The sequence below is a fragment of the Pelmatolapia mariae genome, linkage group LG3_W (genome assembly GCF_036321145.2).
Source record: "Pelmatolapia mariae isolate MD_Pm_ZW linkage group LG3_W, Pm_UMD_F_2, whole genome shotgun sequence".
NCBI classification, from domain to species: Eukaryota; Metazoa; Chordata; class Actinopteri; order Cichliformes; family Cichlidae; genus Pelmatolapia; species Pelmatolapia mariae.
Window position 1 is genome coordinate 717,969 of NC_086229.1, and position 12,251 is coordinate 730,219.

At 41.2% G+C, this 12,251-nt stretch overlaps 1 protein-coding gene across 1 annotated transcript in view; it reads right to left on the minus strand.

The window, feature by feature from the left end:
- Positions 1-2,511, minus strand: part of LOC134624133 (junctional adhesion molecule-like) — a 201,842-nt gene extending 199,331 nt beyond the window's left edge. Inside the window, exon 1 of the mRNA XM_063469109.1 lies at positions 2,340-2,511. Coding sequence (XP_063325179.1) covers positions 2,340-2,484 — 145 coding nt within the window. The 5' untranslated portion in view covers positions 2,485-2,511. The remainder of the gene's footprint in view (positions 1-2,339) is intronic.
- Positions 2,512-12,251: the final 9,740 nt, after the last annotated feature.

Sequence of the window (12,251 nt, forward strand, 5' to 3'; positions counted from 1 at the left end):
AAAGTCTTTCTGTATGCTGACGACATGCTTTTATTTATTTCTAACCCTTCGAATAGCCTCCCCAAAATTTTGGTTATACTTAAGGAATTTGGGACAATTTCTGGATATAAAGTGAATTTTGGGAAGAGCAAGGCAATGCCTATAGGTATGACAACTGGGGAATTTTCGTCTATTTTAGCACCTTTCAAACCCATACATAACAAGTTTAAATACTTGGGTATTTGGCTGACACAAAACCACAAATACTTGTATAAAACTAACTATCTTCCTTTATTGTCTAAGCTAAAAGAGGATTTTGTAAAATGGGAGATCTTCTTTCGCTGGGTGATAGAATAAATATCATCAAGATGAGTATATTTCCTAAATTTGAATATTTTTTTCCAATGTCTTCCATTTTTTTTAACAAAGTCTTTTTTTAACAATTTGAATAGTCAAATTTCTTCCTTTATTTGCAACAAAAAGCCACCTAGGCTAAAACAGAGTATATTACAAAGACCGCAGCATCCAGGAGGATTAGCACTCCCAAATTTTTTGTTGTATTACTGGGCATCAAACATAAGGGCATTATTGTACTGGGTAAAAGATCATGATAATTTATTTTCATGGGTAACACTGGAAAAGTTGTCAGTGAATCGATGCTCCCTGTTGTCCTTGTTGTGTGCCAGATTACCTCTAGCAGGACATCTAAAGCTTTACCACAAATCCTCTTGTTAGTCGTTGACTGAAGTTATGGTACCAGCTCAGAAGGCACTTTAAACAGAGTGAACTCTTCCTTATTGCATCACTGCATAGACATTGTATGTTTCCGTCATCCTTAATGGACGAGGCATTTAACATATGGACAAAGCTCGGTGTAACTTCAATGAATGCTCTTTTCATGGACAATATCTTCTATTCATTTGGACAATTGGTGACTAAGTTCAAGATTCCTCAGTCACATTTTTTTAGGTATCTTCAGCTCTGTATTTTTGCTGTTTCTAACATTGATTGCTTTCCATCCTGCCCATCTCCGTCTCTTTTGGACAAAATCTTTGATCTTAAACCAGACACTAAGCAGGTTATAAGTGATGATTATGAGCTGTTAAGTAATCACAAGCTGGCCACATTGCAATCACTTAGGTAATGATGGGGAAGAGATCTGAGCCAACAAATTACAGATGAGACTTGGCATAGGATAATTGATAAGATTTTTATCATCATCTATCTGCCTCAAGCATGTTTAAATAATCTCTTCACTTAGTGCACGCTGGTTATTTGTGCCCTAACTTTAACATTTATTATGAAATATTTGTATAAACAAACATTAGACTATGATAGAGTCCTACATATCAAACTGAGAAAACAGTCTGCTTTGATGATGGACTTGTTCTGTTTTCCTACAGAGCACCACGTCATCTTCTTATATCAACATCTGCCAGTCTGTGTACAGGGAATGAGGAAACCCCGTTCATTTACTGAGATCAAGAGCAGACTTTCCAGTGTGAGACTTCATAAATATGTGAACATGAGCTGACTCTGGAACAGCTTCTATACAATCATGGACTGTAAAACAGAGGCAGGTGCCACCCTCTCTCTCCTGCACTGTACGGCTCAACTCACATACAGCAAACCTGCACTGATTCTACATATGTCACATTCCCATGATGCATCACAGGCTGTTTGATTGGATCTTTTTCATTGAGGATTTGTAATGTGGACAAACAGATGTTACTCTCACCTCTGACACTGAGAGTCACTGATTTCTGTAGCAGCATGTGTCCATCCTTGTTGTAGACGCTGCAGGTGTAGACTCCACTGTCAGTGAGGTGGAGGTCTTTCAGGGTCAGACTGAGGTCTCCATTTTTTATTTGCTCGTTCTTCACTTCTGTGCGACTTTGTATGTAAGACTGGTTTTGGTCTCTCTGATAAACGTGGACTTTCTTGTCTTCATGTTTCCACTCCGCTGTGACGTCCTGAAGCTTGATATCAGTTGTAAATGGCAGCAGGACAGACTGAACCCCTTTAACTGTTTCCACCATCTGAACCTCAGGAACTGAGAGGAGAACATGAGACAGACAGACAGATGTCAGTGAAGGTGATCCTCCATCATCTACAGTTATTATAGTTTGATACTTTCATTGTTTTTATTTAGTGTTGGCCTTTTCTTTTGAATTCAGTTTAGTTTCTGTCAGTTTCCACAGTGGGTTTGTTTCTTTCACTTTTGTTTTGATTGTGTGTAAATGTTTAGTTTTTGTTTAACTTTTATTATGTGAACTCTTAGTTTTAGTCTCTAAATTCTTTTTTGTTACTTATAAATCTATACCTATTTTGGACGGTGGATAAACAGCTGTAACACTCACCTCTGACACTGAGAGTCACTGATTTCTGTAGCAGCATGTGTCCATCCTTGTTGTAGACGGTGCAGGTGTAGACTCCACTGTCAGTGAGGTGGAGGTCTTTCAGGGTCAGACTGAGGTCTTTGTTTTTCAGGGCATCCTGGCACATCTCACTGCGGCCTACATAAACCTGATCCTGTTTGTGACTGCTGTCATTACAGTGAACCATCTTTTCTTCAGGGTGAGTGAGTTTCCACTCCACTTTGATCACCTGAGGAAGCTCACCTGTCATTTTAAATGGCATCAGGACAGACTTCTGACCTTGTGTCACCTCCACCACTGCTGACTGGTAGTCTGTGAGGAGAACAAAGCAGAACATGAGCTGTACAGACAGAAGCAATGAGACGTCATGACAGACTCAGTAATTTCACTGAGTGAAATTTGATGAGATTTGATGAGTGCAGATCTAAAACTGTTAATTTAAACATAAAAAATTTCAAAACTTCAGATATGATCAAAACTTCCAGTTAACTAAGGTACATCACAGAGCCTTTGAATTAAACTGTCTTGATCCACGGTGTCAGGTGCAGCAGTGAGTTCAAGCAGAACTAAGACTGAAACACTCTGTAAATCACAGTTTGGTTATTGATGACTTGAACTAATAAATAGTTTCTTCCAGGTCTTCACAGCTGAGAATTTGAACACTGAGTTTATGGCAGTCCATTAACAAGGCTGTAAGGTGGTGCTGGATAAATTACTACCAGAGCCTTTGTGGTTTTCTTGGTCAGCAGTGGTTTTATTCTTAGAACTCTCCCATGGAGGTGATTTTTGCCCAGACCTTAAATAAGGCCAATTGAGTTGTCGTGTTCACAAAAATATGTTCCACATGTCTCTTTAGCCAGAAGAGTAAGTGTTCAAAGTCTTTTGTGAGTAATTCTGACTCTCTATGCAGATGTATTTGATTGTACAATCACTTTTGTGATACCATGCAGCTTCGTAAGAATTTGAGTACCTTTTTACCTTAATGTCTCGCACAGTGGCTCCTGGGAAATTACTTCAAAGCAAGGGCATACTGCTGCTACGCAGGAAATGACCACTCATGAATTAATAAAACAAAAAGCTGTTACTCTCACCTCTGACACTGAGAGTCACTGATTTCTGTAGCAGCATGTGTCCATCCTTGTTGTAGACGGTGCAGGTGTAGACTCCACTGTCAGTGAGGTGGAGGTCTTTCAGGGTCAGACTGAGGTCTCCATTTTTTATTTGCTCGTTCTTCACTTCTGTGCGACTTTGTATGTAAGACTGGTTTTGGTCTCTCTGATAAACGTGGACTTTTTTGTCTTCATGTTTCCACTCCGCTGTGACGTCCTGAAGCTTGATATCAGTTGTAAATGGCAGCAGGACAGACTGAACCCCTTTAACTGTTTCCACCATCTGAACCTCAGGAACTGAGAGGAGAACATGAGACAGACAGACAGATGTCAGTGAAGGTGATCCTCCATCATCTACAGTTATTATAGTTTGATACTTTCATTGTTTTTATTTAGTGTTGGCCTTTTCTTTTGAATTCAGTTTAGTTTCTGTCAGTTTCCAGAGTGGGTTTGCTTCTTTCACTTTTGTTTTGATTGTGTGTAAATGTTTAGTTTTTGTTTAACTTTTATTACGTGAACTCTTAGTTTTAGTCTCTAAATTCTGTTTTGTTACTTATAAATCTATACCTATTTTGGACGGTGGACAAACAGCTGTAACACTCACCTCTGACACTGAGAGTCACTGATTTCTGTAGCAGCATGTGTCCATCCTTGTTGTAGACGGTGCAGGTGTAGACTCCACTGTCAGTGAGGTGGAGGTCTTTCAGGGTCAGACTGAGGTCTTTAGTGTTCAGTGGGTCTTTCTTCATCTCAGTGCGCTGTTTCTGATCTTGGCCCTTTAAGTGACACTGGTCTTTACCAATCTGATACTCATGGACCATCTTGTTTTTGTGTTTCCACTCCACTTTGACATCCTGGGTGAAGCCTTCTTTGATTTTAAAGGGCAGCAGGACAAACTCCTTCCCCTGTGTCACCTCCACCATCTCCAGCTGGTACTCTAAAGAGAAAACAGAGGAGAACATAGTCAGAGAGACAACATCCTTTACATCTAGATGACTCATTGTAGAGACGTCAGGTCTGAACTTCCTGGAGCCAGGAGATTTTCTGACTGAGGCCAGACCCACAAAATCAGACACTTCCTTTGATAGATCCAAATCTTGTACCGGTTAAAGGACTCAGTATAAGATTTGGGCACCGATGAGCTACTAGAAGATGGATCTTCAAATTCCTCATCACCATGATGCTGTGCTTCTGGAGACTAATCATCATCAGACTCTTCTCTCTCTTTAAATAAGCCAATAAAAACAGGAGGTGGAGTTTCATCTCAGTGTGATGTCTCACTTTTGATGGTATGTTAGAGAAACTGATGATGATTTAGTTTTGAACCTGCATCCCAAGCTCTCGTCTTGACCCTGCTTGGATGTATTCTGGATGTAGTGAAGTATCCACAGATATAGCAAAGAACATCTGAATCGAGTGATAAATGTGACATGTTACCCTCCATGTCTCATATGTTCTAAGCATTAAAAATATAAATCACAGACACAAAACCAGTGAATGTTGCAAAGACTTTGTGTTTATCCAGATAAAAGACAGATTCTATCTCCATGAAGAGTTTGTGGTTTTTATCAGAGCAGAGAGGCAGCAGGAGCCACCGTCTCTCCGCTGCACTGCATGGATCAAACTCACAAACACCAAACCTTTGTTTGGACTCTGGACTGCACTGCGCCACATTCCCATGATGCATTACAGGCTGTTTGATTGGATCTTACTCATTGAGGATTTGTAATGTGGACAAACAGCTGTTACTCTCACCTCTGACACTGAGAGTCACTGATTTCTGTAGCAGCATGTGTCCATCCTTGTTGTAGACGGTGCAGGTGTAGACTCCACTGTCAGTGAGGTGGAGGTCTTTCAGGGTCGGACTGAAGTCTCCAGTTCTCAGTGGATTTTAATTCATCTCTGTGCGACCTCTGTAATCCTGGTCCTGTTTATCTGGCTGATTGTTTCCACTCTCATACACGTGGACCCTCATGTGTTTGGATTCAGCACGAGTCCACTCCACTGTAACATCTTGAGGAAGGTCAGGTGATGTCATAAAGGGTAGAAGGACATAACTGTCTCCCTGCGTTACCTCCACCATCTCTGGCTGAGGAACTGAGAGAAAAAAACAAAACAAAACAAAACAAAACAAAACATGAGGCAGGCAGAGGTGAGGGAATGTGATCCTCCATCATCTCCTCTGTTGTGTAACCAGCAGCTCTTCAAACTTAAAATTCAGTCTCACCCTTGATTTTGAGTGTCACCACTTTCTGTAGCAGCATGTGTCCATCCTTGTTGTAGACGGTGCAGGTGTAGTCTCCACTGTCAGTGAGGTGGAGGTCTTTCAGGGTCAGACTGAGGTCCTTAGTTCTCAGTGGGTCTTTGTTCATATCTGTGTAGCCTGTATAAACTGGATCCTTTGACACAGCCTTTGTTTTGCCACTTTCGTACACGTAGACAATTGTTTCTTCAGGATAAGTGAGTTTCCACTCTACTTTGACATCCTGAGGAAGATCATCTGTGACTTTAAAAGGTAACAGGACAGACCTCTCCCCCTGTGTCACAGTCATCATCTCCACCTGGAAGTCTGAGAGGAGAAAAAAGTATCACGTGTACAAACAGACAGACAGATTCAATTTTTATTATATTATTTTTATTTATTTATATATTCAGTTTATTCATACAACCAGTCACGTCACATTCTATTGTAAGGTAGATGCTACAATAATACAAAGAAAACAGCGAAAACACCAACAGTTATATGACTGCCAGTGAGCAAGTGCTTTGGCAACAGTGGGAAGGAAAAAGTCTGTTTTAACAGGAAGAAGCCTCAGACCATGGGGTTAGGGAGACAGGACAAAATTTCCCTCTTCAATGGAACCAGCTTCCAGTTTGGATTCAGCAGACAGAACATCATTGACTTTTAAGATTAGGCTTAAAACTTTCCTTTTTGACAAATCATATAGTTAGGGCTGGATCAGGTGACCCTGAGTCATCCCTTTGTTATGCTGCAATATGGCTAGGTGTCAAACTCCTGTGTCTTTCAGTTTGCTTAGTTGGGTTTTTTTTATTTCTTGCAAGGTTACTGAGGTGCTGATGTTCTGTTTGGAGAGCCTCTGAGCTTTGTAATGTTTTTAGTTCTTGTTTGTTTTGTTCCCTCCTGGTCCAGTTTATCTTTGTCTCTCCTTGCTGTGTCCTCCCCTCCTTCCCCGATCTGAGTCTTTCATGACTGATTATAAATGTCAAGTTCTGTGTCACTCTCTGTCCCTTCCTCTTTCTGCCGTCACTCTCTTTCTGTCTACTCTCACTCTCTCATTTATTCTGTATTTCCTCGTCTTGTCTCTGCCTCCTCCTTCTGTTCCCTGTATTTAGTCAGTCTGGCTCTCAATGTGTGTTTAACATGTTTTCCTCTGGCTGGTCTCTTTCTGTTTCCTGTTTTATTGTGATAGTCTCTTGCCCCCTGTGTTGTTATGTCTTGTTTGCTTCACCTGTGTTTCCATGTGTCTCCACTTCTTCTACTCACCCTGATGTATATATATTGTCACAGTATCCCTTGGTCATAAACTGGGCCTTGGAAGCCAGGGCTCATGTGTTTTTCGGTTTGTCCTGCCCAGGGGGTCCATATAAATATGCTTGTTTTCCGTGTGTAGTGTTTTGGTTGTTTTCTCTCCTTTTTTCCCTCCATCTCCCGCTGTGTGTTTATTTGTGTTCATGCTCCCAGATGGTTTGGGTTACCAAAGGGATCGCAACCCAGGAAGTGTTCCTGCGATGGAAGCAGCCTCACCTTCCGCTGCATTATTTGAGAATGTGGCTGAACTCCAGTTCGTACTGTATTCTTGAGTCAGACCCATTACGTACAGGCATTTACAAATGTGTTTAAAAGACCTCGCTATAGTGGTTTATCCTGCTGACCTGTGTCGGTTTGTGTGCGACCAGGAATCAGGAGCTGAGTGAGTCTTTTTCACAGAGAGGAGTCACGTCTTAGATTTTGGGTTTTTTGGAGTTGTCTTCATTCATGTCCATGGGCACTGGCACCAGAGGCGGAGCCAGACATTTTATACACCCGGGGCTTAGCCCTAAAGGGTAGTATGCATGTGGGATTTGGGGAGGGGGAGGAGGGGTTTAGAAATTACTGAAAAACATGCTGTAAAGTTGAAGATTTATTAGGCTGTGTTTTGAGTTTTGTTCAAAAATGAATGACTTCATATAGGAAAAAAATATATCACATATGCAGGACACCTTAACCCTTTAAAGCCGGTCGGAGCGAGCACGCTCTGTTTTGCGTAACTATTTTTAAATCCCAGTAGAACTGCAACCACGTAAGCTATAATACAATAATACACAATAATTTTTTTTGCATATGAAACCGGAGGAGTAGTACTTACATCTTATGCCATCAGCTTGTCCTAGGTCACGGTTTCCTTCCACGTATAGAATTGCAAATATTGCATAAAAAGCACTTGCAGCAAGAAAAACATAATATTCCAGAGACACGCTTTGCCGATCCGATCAGCTGTTCGTAGCACTTCCTATGTCCATCAGCGCGAACTATCGCATGTCCGCCATGACCTGTCCGAAACAGGAAGTGACATCATTTTGCGGAAATGTAGTTTTTTAACTTTAGGGCCTTTTGAGCCTATACTGGTGTTTTTATAAGTTATGTTTGACTTTATGACTTTGTGTATCGTTTCTGGGATGCTTAGGACTCATATTGCACTGCTGGAAATAGTTTATTTTGATGCAGATGCTGCTTTTTTGCAAATTTGCATTATAATATTTATTTTCGTTTTTCCTGCAGTATATAAAAATTGGTGTATTTCAAAAATTAAACTATAAAGACACTCAAAATAAATTTCCTAGGTGGGAAACTATTTTGTGCAACTTTTTTGTATTTACAGTTTTGAGGGATAAGCCTCTTTAATTTCTCTACCTGCTAATACCACCTGCTTTTTCTTCCCACCAAAAACATGTAACATGCTGTCATGTATTTCACAAAACAAGTTTGTTCTCATGTGATCAGAGGTGTATATCTGGGTGCAAGCTTCACCCATGCATCAGAAAAAGGAAACTCAGTCTTTTGGAGTCTCCACTCTAACAGGCTCTACTACATCTTATTCACTTGTGTTATAATCCAGTCACCTTTCCATGGTTTAATGACAATCGGCTAATTTGCATATCAACTCATAACCCACTAAGCTGACAGGACAACAGTAATGCATCTTCAAAATACTGTCACGAAAGAGAATTTCCTTCATACAGTAAATCATATGTGTTCCTCAATCCAGCAGAAAGCATTTCACAATTTACTATATTAACAACTACATTTATTGTCTGATCAGTTGATTGGTTGGTCATACCAGAATCTCTTCTTTTTATTCCCTCACAAAAGTTTCACCTATTGTCCTGCAACCTGGAAAGTTAATTGTCACCAGTGGATAAACTCAGCATTTGATAACAAATGTCTGTTAAATGTTCCCTGCTTTAACACTGATGAGAGATAAGAAGCTCATTGCACATGTGTGTGTTAGCAGGCAGTGTAGGGTAATTTCCAATAAACCAAGTTCAAAAAAGGGAGTCTATGGCTGACGCGTGTTCCTGGTTTCCAAAAGAAATGCTTCCAATTGCATTATGATTTGAAGACTGTTTATTTATTACAAACTGAGGATGTAACAATGAACTCCTTCCTAAAAAGCATGAAAGCTCCAAAAAATAGCAGTAATCCAGAACTACCTGTGTACACGGTCAGAAAACCGTGAGACTCCTAACCTCTCTGTCCATGCTCCTCCCCTTCCCTCTCACACAGGGTTTCATGCTACAATTGCACTTACATACTTAAAGTGAGAGGTACCCCCTTTAGGTTCCAATCCCAAAAACAGTAACCTAAAATTACTTTATGTAAACACATATATTTTCACATTTATTAATCCTGACTTATGTAATGAATCTATGAATTATAAAACAAACATGAACTCAATTGTAAATAAAAATATAAAGCAGATGTCTGGCGCTTACATTACCGGCCCCTAATTGTTCTAATAATGTATTGCCTTAGAACAATTACCACACATTTTAACTTTACAAACTTAATATGAACCATGTTTAGACATATCCAATGTTTAAACACATGACAAAATGTTATTTATAGACAAATGAATTGTCCAATACTTTGCCAATCAGCTTTGCAAAGTATATTAAGGCTGGTTTCTGTCCATTTCCAAAAGAACAGATGAAAAAGAATAAGAAAGAAAAGAAGGAAAGAGAGAAAGAAGGAAAGAGCCAGAGGTTGCTAGCACATGGCTCATCGTAGGGGCTTAGTCTTTACCACTAGCCCATTCAGGTTCCACAAGCAGACAAATTTTGGTGATGGGTCTGTCCAAAACATTAGTCTTTGTCTTAATCCGGACTCGGCGAACGAGACCCTTCTTGTCTGGAACTGTTTTGATGATCTTTCCCATAATCCATGAGTTTCGTGGTGCACAGTCATCCACAAGAAGAACGACATCTCCTTCTGCAAAGTTTCTTGATGCTGTGGCCCACCGCTGACGTTCCTGAAGCTGAGGTAGGTATTCTTTAGTCCATCTCTTCCAAAATAGATTGGACATATATTGCACCTGTTTCCATCTACGTCGTGAGTAGAGGTCATTCTGGTCAAACAATCCTGGAGGCAATGAAGGTTTTGTTTTTAACAACAAAAGATGATTAGGTGTCAGAGCCTCCAAATCGTTTGGGTCGCTTGATGCCCTGGTGATTGGTCGGCTGTTGATGATTGACTCTGCCTCACATAAGACTGTATGAAGGCATTCTTCTTCCAGAACTTGTTCTCTCACAGTTGAATTCAGCACTTTTCGTATTGATCTTATCAACCTCTCCCATGCTCCACCATGATGTGAAGCAGTGGGAGGGTTAAATGTCCACTTAATTCCATGTTGTTGAAATAGATGCTGAAATGGTGAGGTGTTCCAGTCAGCAATTGCTTCCTTCAGCTCACGATTGGCAGCAACAAAATTCGTCCCATTATCTGAACGAATGTCCTTCACTTGTCCTCTCCGTGCTATGAAGCGCCGGATTGCATTTATGCATGAATCTGTGTCTAATGATGAGGCCAGCTCTATGTGCACTGCACGAACCGCTAAACAAGTGAATATGACACCGTATCTTTTTAAGATGGTTCTTCCACGTCTTACTTCAAATGGGCCGAAGTAGTCTACACCAACCCGGGTGAAGGGTGGATCATCTGGCAACACTCGCTCTTGTGGAAGATCAGCCATCAGTTGTTTCCCAACTCTCCCATGCAAGCGACGACATTTCACACACTTTGCGATGATCCTTCTAATGGCAGTGTTGGCACTTGGGATCCAAAACTTCTGTCGCAATTCAGAGAGCATGTGATTGCGCCCTCCATGCCCAGTTTCTTCATGTATCTGTTGGAGGACTAAGTCAGAAATGTGAAAGTCTCTAGACAAGATAATAGGCTGCTTAGCGATTTCCGGCATAGCTGCCTAGCTCAGTCTTCCACCAACTTTCAACAGATCTTCCTGTAGTACAGGGTTCAGTTTGTATAAGTGGCTATTGCGCTTCACACTTTGTCCCTTGTGTAGAGCTGAAACCTCTTCCGAGAATTTCTCCTTTTGGCAAAATCTGATTATATCGAGCTCTGCTTGATTCAAGTCTTCCACTGAAATTTGTGTAGGCTTAAAGCTTGTCCTGAAACTGTCAATCTGACTTTGCATCAGCTGTCGATCATTGTCTAAGCTTTTCTCCACACTGGTTACGCATAGCTCTTTACGTTTTTGACAGAGACTCCAAAGTAAGGCTTTAAGTTTCAGTAACCACGCCACCGCTCTTTTCAACTTTGTCCATGATGAGAAGTAATGTACCAGTCTCTTGAATGGAGCAACATTTTCTTCCACCTCTATCTTGTTTACTGTGGCTCTCTTGATCTCAGGATCAGCAGAAGTGATTTCCGAACAATTCAGTGGAGTGTTAGGCCAAAACTCTACTTGACTGCGAAGAAAATCTGGCCCAGACACCCACGTTCTGTTCTTCATAAATTCATCTACTCTTTGCCCTCTTGAGGCGCAGTCAGCAGGATTCTTGTCTGTGCTGATGTGTTTCCACTGTTCCACATCAGATCCTTTCAGGATAGCTGCAACTCTGTTTGCCACAAACGTACGAAAACGCGTGGTCTCATTCCGGAGATACTGGAGCACCACCGTACTGTCTGTCCAAAACACTGATTCTGCAAGGTTCAGTTGTAGCTCTCTTCTCAGGACACTATCCATCCTAATGGCTACTGTAGCAGCAGTCAATTCCAGACGGGGTATGGTAGGAGGCCTGAGAGGCGCCACTCTGGACTTGCCCATCATAAAAGCACATTGTGTCTCATTGCTCGTTTTACGCATGAGTAGGTAGCTGACTGAGCCATATGCTTCCTCACTTGCGTCTGCAAAGTGATGTAGTTGTGCAAATACATAATTTCCAAAATCTTTGGGCTTGAAACATCTTGCAACTGAGAAGTGTTCCAAAGCAGGAAGGCTGGTTAACCAGTCAGTCCACCGCCTCTTTATGTGCTCAGGTAAGTCGTCATCCCACCCGATCTTCAATCTGCACAATTCCTGCAGGATAATCTTTGCTGGCAAGACCACTGGCGCCAAAATGCCTAATGGGTCATACACAGATCCAATGACAGAAAGAAGTCCTCTTCTTTTGAATCGGCGATCTTTGATGTTGATCTTAAATCTGAACATGTCTGACTCAACACACCAATTGAGACCAAGGGCCCTCTCAAGTGGAAGTTTGCCAT